Source organism: Ischnura elegans, chromosome 1, assembly GCF_921293095.1.
Source record: "Ischnura elegans chromosome 1, ioIscEleg1.1, whole genome shotgun sequence".
Taxonomy (NCBI): domain Eukaryota; kingdom Metazoa; phylum Arthropoda; class Insecta; order Odonata; family Coenagrionidae; genus Ischnura; species Ischnura elegans.
The window spans coordinates 38,153,736-38,167,462 of NC_060246.1; the positions used below are offsets into that span (position 1 = coordinate 38,153,736).

Consider the following 13,727-nt stretch of genomic DNA (forward strand, 5'->3'; position numbering starts at 1 on the left):
AAAAAGCATTGCTGGAATTAATCATTGACATAAATGGTCGGTGTAAACAAATAAATCGTCGAATGCAAGTACCCAGTCTTTATTCATTTTTTTTCGTATCAATTCGTATTTCGCGATTCAATACAGTTCATTCAGCCAGTTATTTTCGACGATTTGTGACCATATCGCTAAGAGTAACATCCTACTTACTCCACGAATTTGAATGAAATAGAGAGATGGCAATTTTTCCTTTTCATTTAATTATGTACGACGTGTTTCGTCGGGCCATTTTCAAGTACAATGAGTACTCAAGTAATCTAAGCCCAGTACTCCTAGTCTCCACCAGCTTCCAGCCTAGTTCATTAAAAAGATGTCTAATGTACTCTATTCGAACCTAACAGTTTTAGATGAATTGAGCGGCTTCCCTTTCTTTTTTATCACAGATTATAATGAGTACTTGATAATGTCGATGAATACTTGAAAATGACAATGAGTAGTTGAAAACGACAATGAGTATTTGAACATGACCAGACGGTCGAAACGCATAGTACATTATCAAATAAATTTGTTGAAACATAGCCATCCCTCTTTTTTATTAAATCAGGATATATAATATATGGTCAAGAAAAGGAAAAAATAGTAATATTAAATCAGGATGTCACTCCTCTGCATTTAACCAGCCTCAGTTACTTTTACTCCTCGAGTCTCTTGAGACATCCTCATGCCCCTCCTCCCCCAGTCTCTCGTCAACGCAAATCATCTTCCTCGGGCTCATTTCCTCTCGTCTCGAGAACAGAGTGTGAGTGAGAGAGAGTGCGTGTAGAGGGGCCTCCAGAAAGGTGTATCAACATTTATTAGGGACATAATGGGGACAAGATGATGGGTCCCATCAACGTCCTCGTGCCAGACCGAAAACATGCAGGCGTCTCCGGCGGGAGGAATGGGCTTGGAATGGAGGGAAGATGGTGGGGCCACATCCACGCCGATTTTTCAGTCACGCGCTTGCTTCATAAGACTGCAAAATTTTCCATATTGATTGAGGCTTTATTTTACTTTTTCTAACAAACTTTACAATGGTACAGCCAATACAATTCTATTTCAAATTGTATCCTGAGTTAAATCTTCCGATAACCACTAATGAAAACCTAAAAATGCGAGGGTGCCTATCAAGGAACTGCCCTCCCCTGAATATGTGAAATCATGCGCCTGTGGCTTAGTTCCAGGTGAGTTCTGCCCTAACCTTCAGGTTGAAATGCTGAGTGAGTGACAGGCAAAGACAGAGTTACGATACCTTCAAACCAGTGGTGGGGAACATATATAAGAACTATTTCTGGTAGTTCCTAAGAAGCTTTGATTGTACAGGTATTTTGCGGGAAGGTTTCCGCATGAAAAAATGAATGAGAGTAGCTACTAATATTCGGCAGGCACTAGGGATCCAGTCAGGTTTTAATCCGTGACCTAAAGAAAATACGAAGGAAATCCGCTTTATTCGTCTAAAGCTGCTACGGGAAATATGGAGTACAATATACAGCTTTTAAAGGAACTAGACTGGTAGCTGGTAAAGACTCGGAATGGTAGCCTTACCTTAATTCAGATATAAATAACATACACCTTTCAGATTGAAAGGGAGAACAACACCATAGACCTCCACAATACTAGCAGATCCGAGGAAAACGATAAGATAAGAAAATAAGAGAGATATTCAGGCGAATGGATAGGTTTAGGAATTCGTTTTTTTTTCCTAACAAAATCAAGGATTTTAATGATCACTGCGTGAAACTCGATAGTGAAATCGCCCTAACGCACTCCTATTCAAGGCATGGTTTTTATCTAGTTGTTTCAAATTGTGGATGTGAATGTGAGTTGTGACGCTAGTGGTCCAGAGGAAGCTGCTCGTGACTCCTCAGGAAAGAGTTGATGTAGGGAGCGGTATTTTGACCCACAAACGCATGTACCGTTTACAATCTCTAAGTAACCCACGAATGCACGCAATCGCTTAAAAATACAATTCGGATGGCAATGCATCAGAAAGGCAATGCCAAAATAAACTGACTGGGATATCGAGAAGGGTATATCCGTCTTGAATGGACTCTTGAGGGACGCTGATGGAGAGATCCGCAGAAATTCATCCACGCGGGGAGGCCTCGAGGACCGTCCGGATTTAGATAGTTGGTCCCTCGCGCGAGAAGCGTGCACTCTCCGTCGAAATGGCAAGCGCGCAGATGGGTCGCCGAGAAGATGAGTCCCTAAGCATGCTCTTTATGGCGCTTTCCCTTTCTACAGCAAGAGCTGCACCCAGTTGGCGGCACGGGTTCTCATCATGATTCGTCTTCAAAGTAATTCTCAGTCACTTTTTGCATTTAGGTGCTTCTACGGCATTGGTCTTTCAGCAATTTCTTCATTTAATTTTTCTTGAGTGTCACTATAGATTCTCTGTGAAATACATTATAGCTTTTCGGCCCCAGCTCTATAAAACTCGGCTATGTTTATCAGGCTGGAATCCTTTGTCTGCTAGAAAACTAATTTTGCGGTTAGCATTTATTTATTCGTGATTTTGAAACAGAGTGAGGTGAGAAGGATGAGAACTACGTAAAGTAGAGGTAAATTACAAGATTAACTTCTTGTGTCAATTGCGACTGAGGCATTACAGTATGAAATATTGAGTAGCGATTGCTTTACACAATTTTTTTTTCACTTAGAGGCAGGATACAGCCGGTTATCTCGAATAATTTGTACTCGATACTTTAGCTTGGAAATACCTACGTGTATCTGCCTACAAACATAAGACTAGTACCGATTCGTTTATAGCTGTTACAGATACTGGACACATATCTAATGTGAAGATAAATGAGTAGGGTGAACTGTTCTCAGACTCACGTTCATTCATCTCCGCTAGCGTTTCTAGGTACGATTCATGTATCTTTCTCGATGAATGCGATCACTCTGATGGTTACACAAACTCAAACTTGGACGCCTCCTCAGCAACGTCAACATTATATGTCTGTGGAATCCCATCCATTTCTCGGAGAACGATGCATAACCAGGCCATGAAAATGTATATGCAGATGAAGACATTAGAGAAAAATTGAAAGCCATAAACCCGAGAAAACATGAAATCCAACGTAGTTCATACATTCCAGATGAAAATGACAAGTGTTTCTCAGCCATAGGTTCCGGAAACGAACCTACGGGATCATCGTTCTAGTTCACCTTCCACATAACTTTTAGTCTTCCCCATCCTCCCTTGTAAAACCTCTTTAAGGTGCTCGTGCGCTGTTGTCTGAAGAGAAAGTCGCTGGGGGTTGGGAGGGTGGAGTAGGAGGAGGGGGAGTGTAGAGCACGACAATAAATGACGGCTTGATAGGGATGGGTGGAAAATCGGGAGGGAGGGCCACCCCACGGTTACCTAGGCAACTGACGACGCGACGTGACGGGGAAGCGTGGATAGAGAAGGGGGGAGGGTGGGGTGGAACCTTTAACGGTGGGATGAGCTGTTATTGTTGTTTTGCGGCTCGGTCCTCCTTCTCGGCCCACTCGCGAGATGGCACTCTCTCCCAACGTACGCAGAGGTGCGCTCGTGTCTAGTGATCTTCACACAGGACCTCCTCCTCGTCCCAGCGGCGCGGCGTATGTAGAGGGAGAGAGAGGGAAAATTCCACCACCCCTATATCCAAGGGAAAAAGTTTTTGTCGATGCTAAAAAAGTCAATGCATTGAAACCGAGCGTTTTCAATGGATAACGTGCCAATGCTAAACTATTCAGATCGGAGTCATCTAAATACTGTCCTACAGGTCATGTGTCATTTTTGACCCCTAATTTTAGTAACTTCGCATAGAGCAATATTCATGAAAATTGGCATACTTGTGGGGAAAGGCTTTTTTGTAAGGAAAGAAATTTTGCTTACACTAAACAAAACTTAGGACCTTTCCACATAAGTATGCCAATCTTCGTGAATATATCTTGATGGGAAGTTATTAAAATTAGAGGTCAAAAATGACACGATCTATGGGACAGTCTGCTTATTGCTCACTTAAACTACTTTCTCAATTATTACTTCGTAGCAATTATTTGGTAAAACGAGGACTCTGGATACCATAAAGAACCACTCTATTGTGGCCGGTTTACTCTAGGCCAGCGGTTCCCGAACTGGGGGTCGCGAGATGTATACAAATAATACTGTGATCTATGTACTAAAACTTAGACAACCATTTTTAGGGGGTCGCGGCTAAAACTTATGGGCTAAAATGGGTTGCGGAAAGAAAAAAGTTTGGCAACCGCTGCTCAGGCATGAAATCACAAAGCTTCAAACTGCATTTATCTCACAATTGAGCGCGCAAACTTTATATAGTGTAGACTTTACCGCATTGCTGACTTATTGCGAAGGTTTGCCTCATCGTTGGAAAAAAAATTTCAAGCACACCAAGGCCTGATGGACTAGCCAACTTCATGAAATCGTGATGAAAACTATTGAAATGATTCCGAATAGGCCCTTACAGAGGGGTTAAAATGCCACATTGCGTTCGTGCGATTTACGCCTTTACCTGCTAAACATTTTCTCATTTAGGGGCCCTTCATAACGGAAAGACACGCAATTAATCTGTAAATACTAAATTTTCTTCCCAGGAATCTTAAAATTCATGATTTTTCTCTTATCGGTTCGTTCAAAACCTAAATCGCAACTCATCAAAAGAATTCAGTAGGAGGAAGGGAACTGCGAAAAAGTAATCTTTCCCCATTCGGCCATTTTCTCTTTAGTTTAAAATAGAACGGCGTTCCGAACGTTACGGCGCCATGAAACCACTGGGCGTTCGTACAAAAACATTTGCGTGGATTGATTGTCATCTAGCATTCTTCTGCTGAACTAGAGCAGCAAACTGCCGCATGTTAGGTATTGGAGTTGAGTTGAGCTGTCTCGGATTCATTCTATGAGTTTATTTCTCAATTACGTATTGTATCGACGTTGCTTTCCATTCCGAAGGGTTTTCTTCCACCATTCACGATTATAATTAACTAAACGCGGTTGCCAAGCCCATGAAAAAATTTAATACGGTACTGCGCATTCTAAAGTTGCACGCAAATTTTCCCTTTCATTCACAATCGACGATAATTTTTTTTAGTCGGGATTTATCGACCCCTCGCCAACTTTTGCGCTGATTTCACCAGGCTAGTCGCTATTTATTCCATGAACACTGTCATTGACGTCTACGTACTGAAATCTCACGCAACACGCTCCGTCAATCAGATTTCTATTACATTTCTCTGTGATTAGTTGCTATTTTTTCTACAGTCGGATTTTAATCTCAAGCGGAAAAAGAGCATAAAACCTCGTAAGAGCGATGCATAGGATCAAGTAGGAGTGAAGAGGGGAAGAGTTCGTGGCGTCAACAACTTGCTTACGAAAAGATTAAGGCTGTCCATTTTTCGCCGCTAGTAGCTCAGGCGGTAAAAAAACTTTTCGAAAGACATCAAAATCACCCATTTATTTTTATACTCTATTACATTCGAAATTTTATAAAAAAAGGTGAGCCAAGTATTTACTGTACACATACTGCGATCACTGGAAGTCCTTTTTCCCCAAATTGAATACCTGCGTCCTTTTTTGCTCCCAGTTCATTGCCTCGTCCTCATTCTACCCTCCCCGTCACGGCTACAGCGAGTATGTTAACTCGTGCTGGATTTTCTAACGTCTTGACCCCGAGGCTCTCGCCGCGTGGCATTGATTAACATCTTCCAACGTTTTATCATCTTCACTAAAAGCCCTGCATTTCCCCGTGATATAAAAGCGCTGAACGTGGTGCCGTTGTCAATACATCCCCAGAAGAAGGATGGTTACCTCACTCTTTCTCCGAGGAAAGTTTCACTTTCGTGTTCGTGGCACTAGCTGTTGATTCCATGGGTGATGGATATGAATTTCCTAAATATTTGACTCCTCTAAAAGGCTGAGAAATTTTTATTTAGTTTCTCTGCTGCAGCATCTCGTTGGTTGACAGGAAATAAATTGTGGTTCCCAAACTTAAAAGGCGGCAAAACATGTAAAGATAATTCTCCACTAAAAATTACAAGATAGTTAATCGTAAAATTAAATTAATCAGTTTAAAATTACTTGCTCCTGAGTCTCGTTAGCCCTGAATCTAAAATAAAACTTAATCGATGAAGTTGAAAAAATAATATTCAGATATGGGAGACGAGACCTTTTCACAACATAACATCACGGATACCCAAAGAATTAACAAAACAAAAAATGCATTCACAAAAGCGATGGCTATCGCGTTGAAAAAAATTAAAATTCGAGTTATTTCCATCATTTCCACTATTATGAGAAATTTATTATTGCTATGTTTTAAGCATCTTAATTTCCATAAAATTTCATTTGAAGAACAAAAATAACTTGAACTCATAGCTACATACCAAATTCTTATAGTATTATGCATTAAGCTACCTCGTTTTTGCTGTATATAATTGATTCCCCTATCTTCAAGTTAACCATCCAAAAGTCATTTTGGAATGGTGAGAATTGGGTTGAAGGGCTGATAAAAATAATTTATTTATATGTTGTCTTATAGTTAACTCTCAACTGTCCAGTTCACAATCATTTCACCATTTTTTGCTCTATCTTACAGTAATTTTATACATAGCGACAAAAATATTTAGTAGCAAACATGTGAATTCAATAAATCAATCGGTATATTTTTCTAGAAATTAAAATTTCTAAAAATGTTTTTGTTTTTATCTTTCCAGGTTCGTTCCAGCGAACTTACAACACTGACAGTCTTGCTGAGATAAGAGACCTTCTCGAGGATTGATCATGTCCTCTGCAAAACTTTTAGGTGAGTTTTCCTAAACCCTGTTCTTCTAAGCTGTGCATTTCTCTCATGACTCTCGACCACTATGCGAGATTAAAATTTTCCTAAAGCCTAAGTATGCATGCTACATAAGACGTGGATAATTTTTTTTCCATTACTTTTATTGTTATCACTCTTATTCACATTCTCTTCTATTATACATCTATACATTGATTTTTTCCAAAAACGAAAAAGGGTGCTCATCATAATCTCAGCATTGATTTGGAAAAACTATATTTCACTCATTTGGATTTGTAGTCACACTAACGTTATACTGAAATTGAATTTGTAATATCATGGATTTCGATCACTTGCCTTGACTCTCAAATTGTCTAGCCTCGGGCCAATAGAAAAAAGTTTTGAGGAAATTCGTAAAATGAGTATATGTCCATTGTAAATGAAAATGGTTAAAATCACCCGAAATACTCTATTGAATTTTTAATATTTATACAATACTTGAACCAAAAAATTAACTATTTCTAAGCCATGGGATTAAGAAAATAAGAAAAACAGACTCGTGAAAATAAGCTGATCTTTGAAGGTAATTCGTAATTTTTTCTCAGCAGTTGCCCTAGTGGTCCTCTTCGTCCACCACGCGGCAGCTCAGCGACGGCCTCCAAATTACAGCCTCGATGACATGCCGGAGACCAGTTTCGATTGCAGCGACAAAATAGTTGGGGGATACTATGCTGATCCAGAGGCCGATTGCCAGATGTTCCACGTTTGCGTGCGAATGCCAGGAAATGACGTAAGTGGTTTATTCAGCAGCGAGACCAGTGTGTTTCAGTGTTTTAATGAACTACCTGCAGGATAAAAATGAGTTTAAGTTGGGTGTCTTTACAAATGGAGGTGATTTGGAAGAAAACAATGAGGCCCTTAAACATATTGATCCAGAGGTGATGCGGAATGTTATACGGAATTTTTACAATCGTCCGTCAATATTGTGTCTTAACAGCTACCTTTGTAGCCGAATGCTACAGATGTTTCTTTCCTCATCCCTCCTATTGAATGTCAAAATTCTAACATATCTGAATTAGAACTGAAGTACTATAGAGATAAGTATCATTCTTGGCACTTATATTCTACCGTATTTAAAAAATTATCTTAAACCTGAATTGTGTTTATTTAGTATTTCCGCATTTTTCACCCAAATTTTGATACATATAGAAATAAATTGAAATACATATTGCTTCAAAATTATATGCAATTAATTTTTTTCACGATAAAATATCTACATCTATGTAATAATGTGGTGATAGTTAAAAAATTCCCTTTTATCGCAACAAAAACTATTTTTTAACTGATTTTACCGATAATAATCAGATGGTTATTTTTTGTCCTCTACAGGTTCAAGATTACCGTTTCCTCTGCCCCAACGACACCATGTTTGATCAGGAGAACAGAATTTGTGCCAATTGGTTCGATATTGACTGTGAGGCAGCCGCCGTGTATTACGGAAATTCTTTCGACCTCTACAGAATTGGAAGCTCGGGCAACGTCGATCAGAGACTCACTGAGGTAAGATATACTTATGCGGTGTGTGACAGAATGTTTCCTATCAAAAGGTGATACTCACTATTAAAAACAAGATGCATTTACTCCAATGGAAGGAATGGTAGTAGTGTCCCAAATCATATTTGAATGATGAGAGAAATCATAAAACATTTACCGCTTTAAATTCAAATATTGCAGATAATTATATTTCTTCAGTAGTAACAGAAACTATTATAATATAGTGGCCATATTTAGGCTACATGGTAAATATGAATCCCCGAATAAATTATAAATACCAAATTGATGAACTATGTTTGATATTTGTTGTTACTAAGTATAATTTGGGTTTAGTTTACCACAATAAATTTAGATATATTGCATAGCATAATATTGAATGTTAGCCCTCATTGTTCGTTAGGAAGAGTTTTACTTTAATAATCTTTATTTTCAAAATCAAATAGGGTTAATTTAGATGTGCCTTTCATTTGTAGGCTAGATCATATTAAGGAAGAGTATTACATTTTGTGAAAGGAGCAAACTTCTAGAAAGTTCTTAATGTCAGCACTAAGTACAAGAGAGTAGTACTTAATACTTAATTTTACTTGTTATCTTGAGTTCCTAATCAATTTCGTATAATTTATATGTGATTGTTTTTGTGCACATTTATACAGTTTAAGTAGAATAACACAGTCTCAGGAAATATAACATCCGACAGCCGGATGAATGACAGCCTTGTTTTCGAAAACTTTCTTATGCCAATACTGAGCACGATGATTTACACTATCATATTAACGTTTCATTCTTGTGATAACGCTCCCGCCTATAACTGTTTCAACTACGGATTATAAACATCGCCTTTCATGTCCATTGCAGATCGTAGCGTCGCCATCTCCCATCATAGCCCTTGGGCCGTCGACACCCCGAGCTCCTCTGGCAAACAAGCCACGCACCGCCGGCACTGGATACTACTCCAACCGAAGGAATGGCCCCAGAAACAACTTCGAGACGAATAACGCCGCCGACGACGAAGCACTCGTCCGCAGCGCCACTGGAGACCGCCGGCTCGCCAACGCCCAGACCATCGAGCCAGAGACCGAGCAGGAAAGCTACGAGGACGTTCCCAAGAGGCGAAACAACCAGAAGAAGGTTGCGCTCCGTAAGTTCCAGCGCAACCGCGGAAAGGACGACGCCTACAGCGGATCCTCGACTAAGGGCGAGAACAACTACAGCACCAGCCGGCTCTACTTTAGCTCCACCACTCCCGCCCCCACGCCCGAGGCCACCACTGCAACCTCAAACTACAGGAACAACTACAACAACAACTTCCGTGGGTCCAACAATTACGACGGGTTTTCCAGAAACGGAGGAAATAGGAACAACTACGTTTCCACCACGGTCGCCGCTCCTGAGCCTACGGCCAACATCAAGAAGTTTAGCAACGACTACAGGGGAACCGGTCAGACGCAACAGCCAGGGAACTACAACTTCCAACAGCAGAGAGATTACAAGAGTCCCTCCACCGCCGCAGCTGTGACCACTTACAGTTACAACCCATCCACCACCGCAGCACCAGGGAACTTCCAGAATTACCAGAAAACTCCCAGCAGGCCCATCGTGTCCTCCACCGCAGCACCCCAGAACACATTCGGTGGAGATGAGAGAGGCCCACTCCCCACGACTTACTCCCCCGCAGGCCAGACAAACTTCAACAATTATAACTACAACAACAGGAACGGCAACAAAAACTATGACAATGGAAACCCAGCACCTACAACGTACTCCCCACCCACCCAAAAGGCCAACAACTATAACTCCTTTGCCAGCAACAACTACAATAACAACGGAAATGTAGTGCCCACGACCTACTCCCCAGTCACTTCTAAGTCAACCAACTACAACCCATACACGGCAAACTTCAACAACAACTACAACTCTCCGAGCACAACCACCCTGGCACCACAGACCGGCTCAGACTTCAACTCCTTCCGCACCAACAACTATCAGCGCAACAACTATAACAACTTTCCCTCGACCACAGCTGAACCGAGATCCTTCCAGTCCACAGCTTTCGCCCCCACCAGTAGGAGGCAGCCATTCAACAACAGGAGAACATTCCAGACTCCCTCCCCGTACCAAGCATCTGCCGATGATGACAAGGAGTCTTTGAACACCGCCCAGAGCGCCAACTTTGGATCCAGCGACGAGTACCAGAACGGCAACTCATTCCGTCGCTTCAACACCAAGGCTCAGGTAAACTACACCAAGACCTACGTCAGCTCAACACAGGCACCGGTATCCTACCAGACGATCGACAGGGGAAACAACAGGGCACAAGTGAGCACCGAGACCACAGTACCTATCACGACGAGAGCCCCATTCAGGTTCCCTCAGAATGACAAGACGAACTCTGGATTCTCCGCCAGCACTGCAGTCCCACCCACGACGAGAGGAAACAACAATTATCAATCCGGCAACACTTATTCCAACCCCATCCCCAGCAACTCCGGAACACAAGGAGGAGCTAGCACCAGGTCAAACAATGGTTTCGCTAACCGTATCCCAGTGACCACTCCCAGGCCGCAGAACAATGGAAACGTTGCGAACGCACCGACCAGGAACAACAACCAGCAACAGCAGCCAGAAATTCCGGCCCCGCAGAACGAACAGCAACAGAAGGGAGGCGATTATGACTACGCATACTACGATGATGGAGAGAATTTCGATTACGAAGGCTTCGAAGCAGAGGCCGAGACTCACTTCGGGAAGACGAACAAGGCATCTAAGGTGACACCGTCAGGTCAGAGGAATTGAACGCCGAGATCTAATGAAAAGACTTGATTGATTGACTTTGAATCATATTCATCTTATGTGCGATGATCGGAACCGCAGTCGGGTTCCTCTCTACGTTGAACGAGAATGTGTTTAGTGAAAAATACATCTTCCCCTCCCCCATCTCATACTCTATTCATGCTTATAATGTACCACTAATCAAAATTACATTCAATTGAGTGACGTGGAGTGAGTTGAGCGAGTATTCCAAGCATTCCCCTCAGGTTCGGAGATAAATTCTCTATTGGATTTCCCAATTAGATCATGCTTCACGTTCGGAGATGCCAACTTTGTGTACACCAAATTGTGCCAAATTCAATGTTGTTTGGAACATCTTATACGCTGAAGTTTAGGAGTTGATGCGTCAGAAAAATAATCTCTTTCGACCCCGAGGTATCAGATTTCGATATCAAAATATGTTTAATTGCGGTGATCTATCATTCACCGTGATCAGCTGAGAATTCATGTTTTTGATGGTCATAGATCAGTGAAAATGTTCTTGATAGTTCAATCATGTGCAACCTATCGAAAGTAATAAAAGAACTGATTTGTAAATAAAATTGCTCAAAATTTATGCCGTCGTGGCTTTTCGAGCTAACGAGAACCAAGTAATTCAATGACATGTTTGAATTTGTGATTGATTTAATTTATGAAAATTCAACTATTTTCGGCATATCCTATCGAATGTGTTTCATGATTTCTTTTACAATTATCCAGGCAACTTTGTTGGTTATTATTAGTTGTCTGGCGGCACACATTGTGATTGTCAGAGTACCGCTATATGTGTGCTTAACAGCAAGTAGTCTACAACATGTACATATGCTGGTGTAACATTTGTTTTTTTTACATTTTTTAATAAATATTTGTCACCAACCATTATCTATTGTGTCTTTTGTTTCAATTAAAACTAAAACTTCCTTATTCTCCATGATTAATTTAAAAAAAAATTATTCTGCTTGAAATAGGCTTCTTTCACAGAACCATGACTTCAATAATAATCGTAAATGGTATTATCAGGTCAATACATATATCCTTGCTATATCATAGGAAAAATATGGAGAATGTGTTATGCTTCATGTAGCCGGATTATATACGAATACATTAATGATTTTCATTCGCCAATAATATCCCAAGCTATCTAAATATGTATTTTTTAAATCGTCCGTAGTATAGTTTCTTTTGCGCATAAGAGATTGTTTTTCGGGGCAACGGACTGACTTTTGATATGCTAATAGCTCACTTATTGCCTATGAGGAAAAGGCATGGGGATATGAGATTGTTTGTCATTTTTGCTGTCAAATTGCCTCTCATTTGAATCAAAGGCGGCACTGGTTTTACTTTGATCATCGCAAAAAATGTTACGTAAATGGTAAAACTTATAGGATATTGTATTATTCTGATAAGTCACGTTATGTACCTCGAGTGAATTGGGTTACGTCACAAGAAGTCAGCATATAGCAATTAATTTTTGTACTTGAATTCAGACACGTAAGGTATCCAAATTGTTATTTCACCCAGAAAGTGACAACCAATTTATTTTTCCCAAGATTTAATCATAAAAGGGTTGTTTTTCTTGACTCGGCTTGTCCACCCCACCTACGATTGCCAGGGCATGATATAATGTAAAAAATGATATTCTTGAGTAAATGGATTTTAAATTCTCTGCGCCGGAAAAAGAAAATATTTCACCAAAATTCCGTAATAGCAAGGCAATCCTTCCTCATGCATGAATCTACAGAATCTGGATAGACATAAGGTAATCGACGATGGTATTTACAGCACTTAATACTGATTTCACCTCTCACTCTACGTGAAAGTTTAATATTCACCGCAGTCAGAGAGGGAAATACAAAACTTGGGCATTCGAACAATTCTTCAAAATTAATATCGAAAATAGATTTTATAGGGAAAACGTAAAATAAAAGACCACAAACAAAACAAAGAGCAAACAGATTGCTTGAAAGCTGCTCTTGCCTGAATCGCCAAATGAACAAAGGAATGAGTCAGAAGCGTCCGTGCGAATCCAGAGAAAAAACTATTAAGAAAGGTGAAATAACATTTTAATTGCGTGCTTCAGCAGAGAATGCTTATAAAGGTTCAGCGGAGAGGTTACGGGATATACCGTAATATATTATAAAGGTATTAGCTATATTGTATATTTTTGAGGGAAGGAGTGAGGGACACTCAGGATACATCTCATGAAAATAAATGCTTATGTGCTACTATATGTGAAAAGATAGCGAAGAATGAAGAGCGGCAACTCCAGCGCTGACGGAATATGTGACTGTAAATAGGAACTATTACACAGGCACACATTCTTTAGATATTGTTTTTTTTTAGGTAAACGGTAAAGAGGAATATCGTCGGATATATCGACGTGATTTCCTCGACTTACTTTGACGTCGACTTTCACTCATATATTGATTTGACATTGGCATCACGAAATCCCGTGAACGATATAACCCGGAAGTAACGCAATTCCCATATTGTCCCCAAGAAGCAGATTTCTAGAAGGAACGAGTGAGAAGATCAGCAATTACTCCAATCGACCGCGATGTAAGGAAGTTCAGTCAATGGGAAGCT

At 40.5% G+C, this 13,727-nt stretch overlaps 1 protein-coding gene across 1 annotated transcript in view; it reads left to right on the forward strand.

Annotated features, from left to right (window-relative positions):
- LOC124158946 (uncharacterized protein DDB_G0283357-like) overlaps positions 1-12,023 on the forward strand; it is a 183,622-nt gene extending 171,599 nt beyond the window's left edge. The window contains exons 4-7 of the mRNA XM_046534384.1: positions 6,718-6,806; positions 7,388-7,569; positions 8,169-8,339; positions 9,189-12,023. Of these exons, the coding sequence (XP_046390340.1) occupies positions 6,785-6,806; positions 7,388-7,569; positions 8,169-8,339; positions 9,189-11,126 (2,313 nt within the window). The 5' untranslated portion in view covers positions 6,718-6,784 and the 3' untranslated portion in view covers positions 11,127-12,023. The remainder of the gene's footprint in view (positions 1-6,717; positions 6,807-7,387; positions 7,570-8,168; positions 8,340-9,188) is intronic.
- Positions 12,024-13,727: the final 1,704 nt, after the last annotated feature.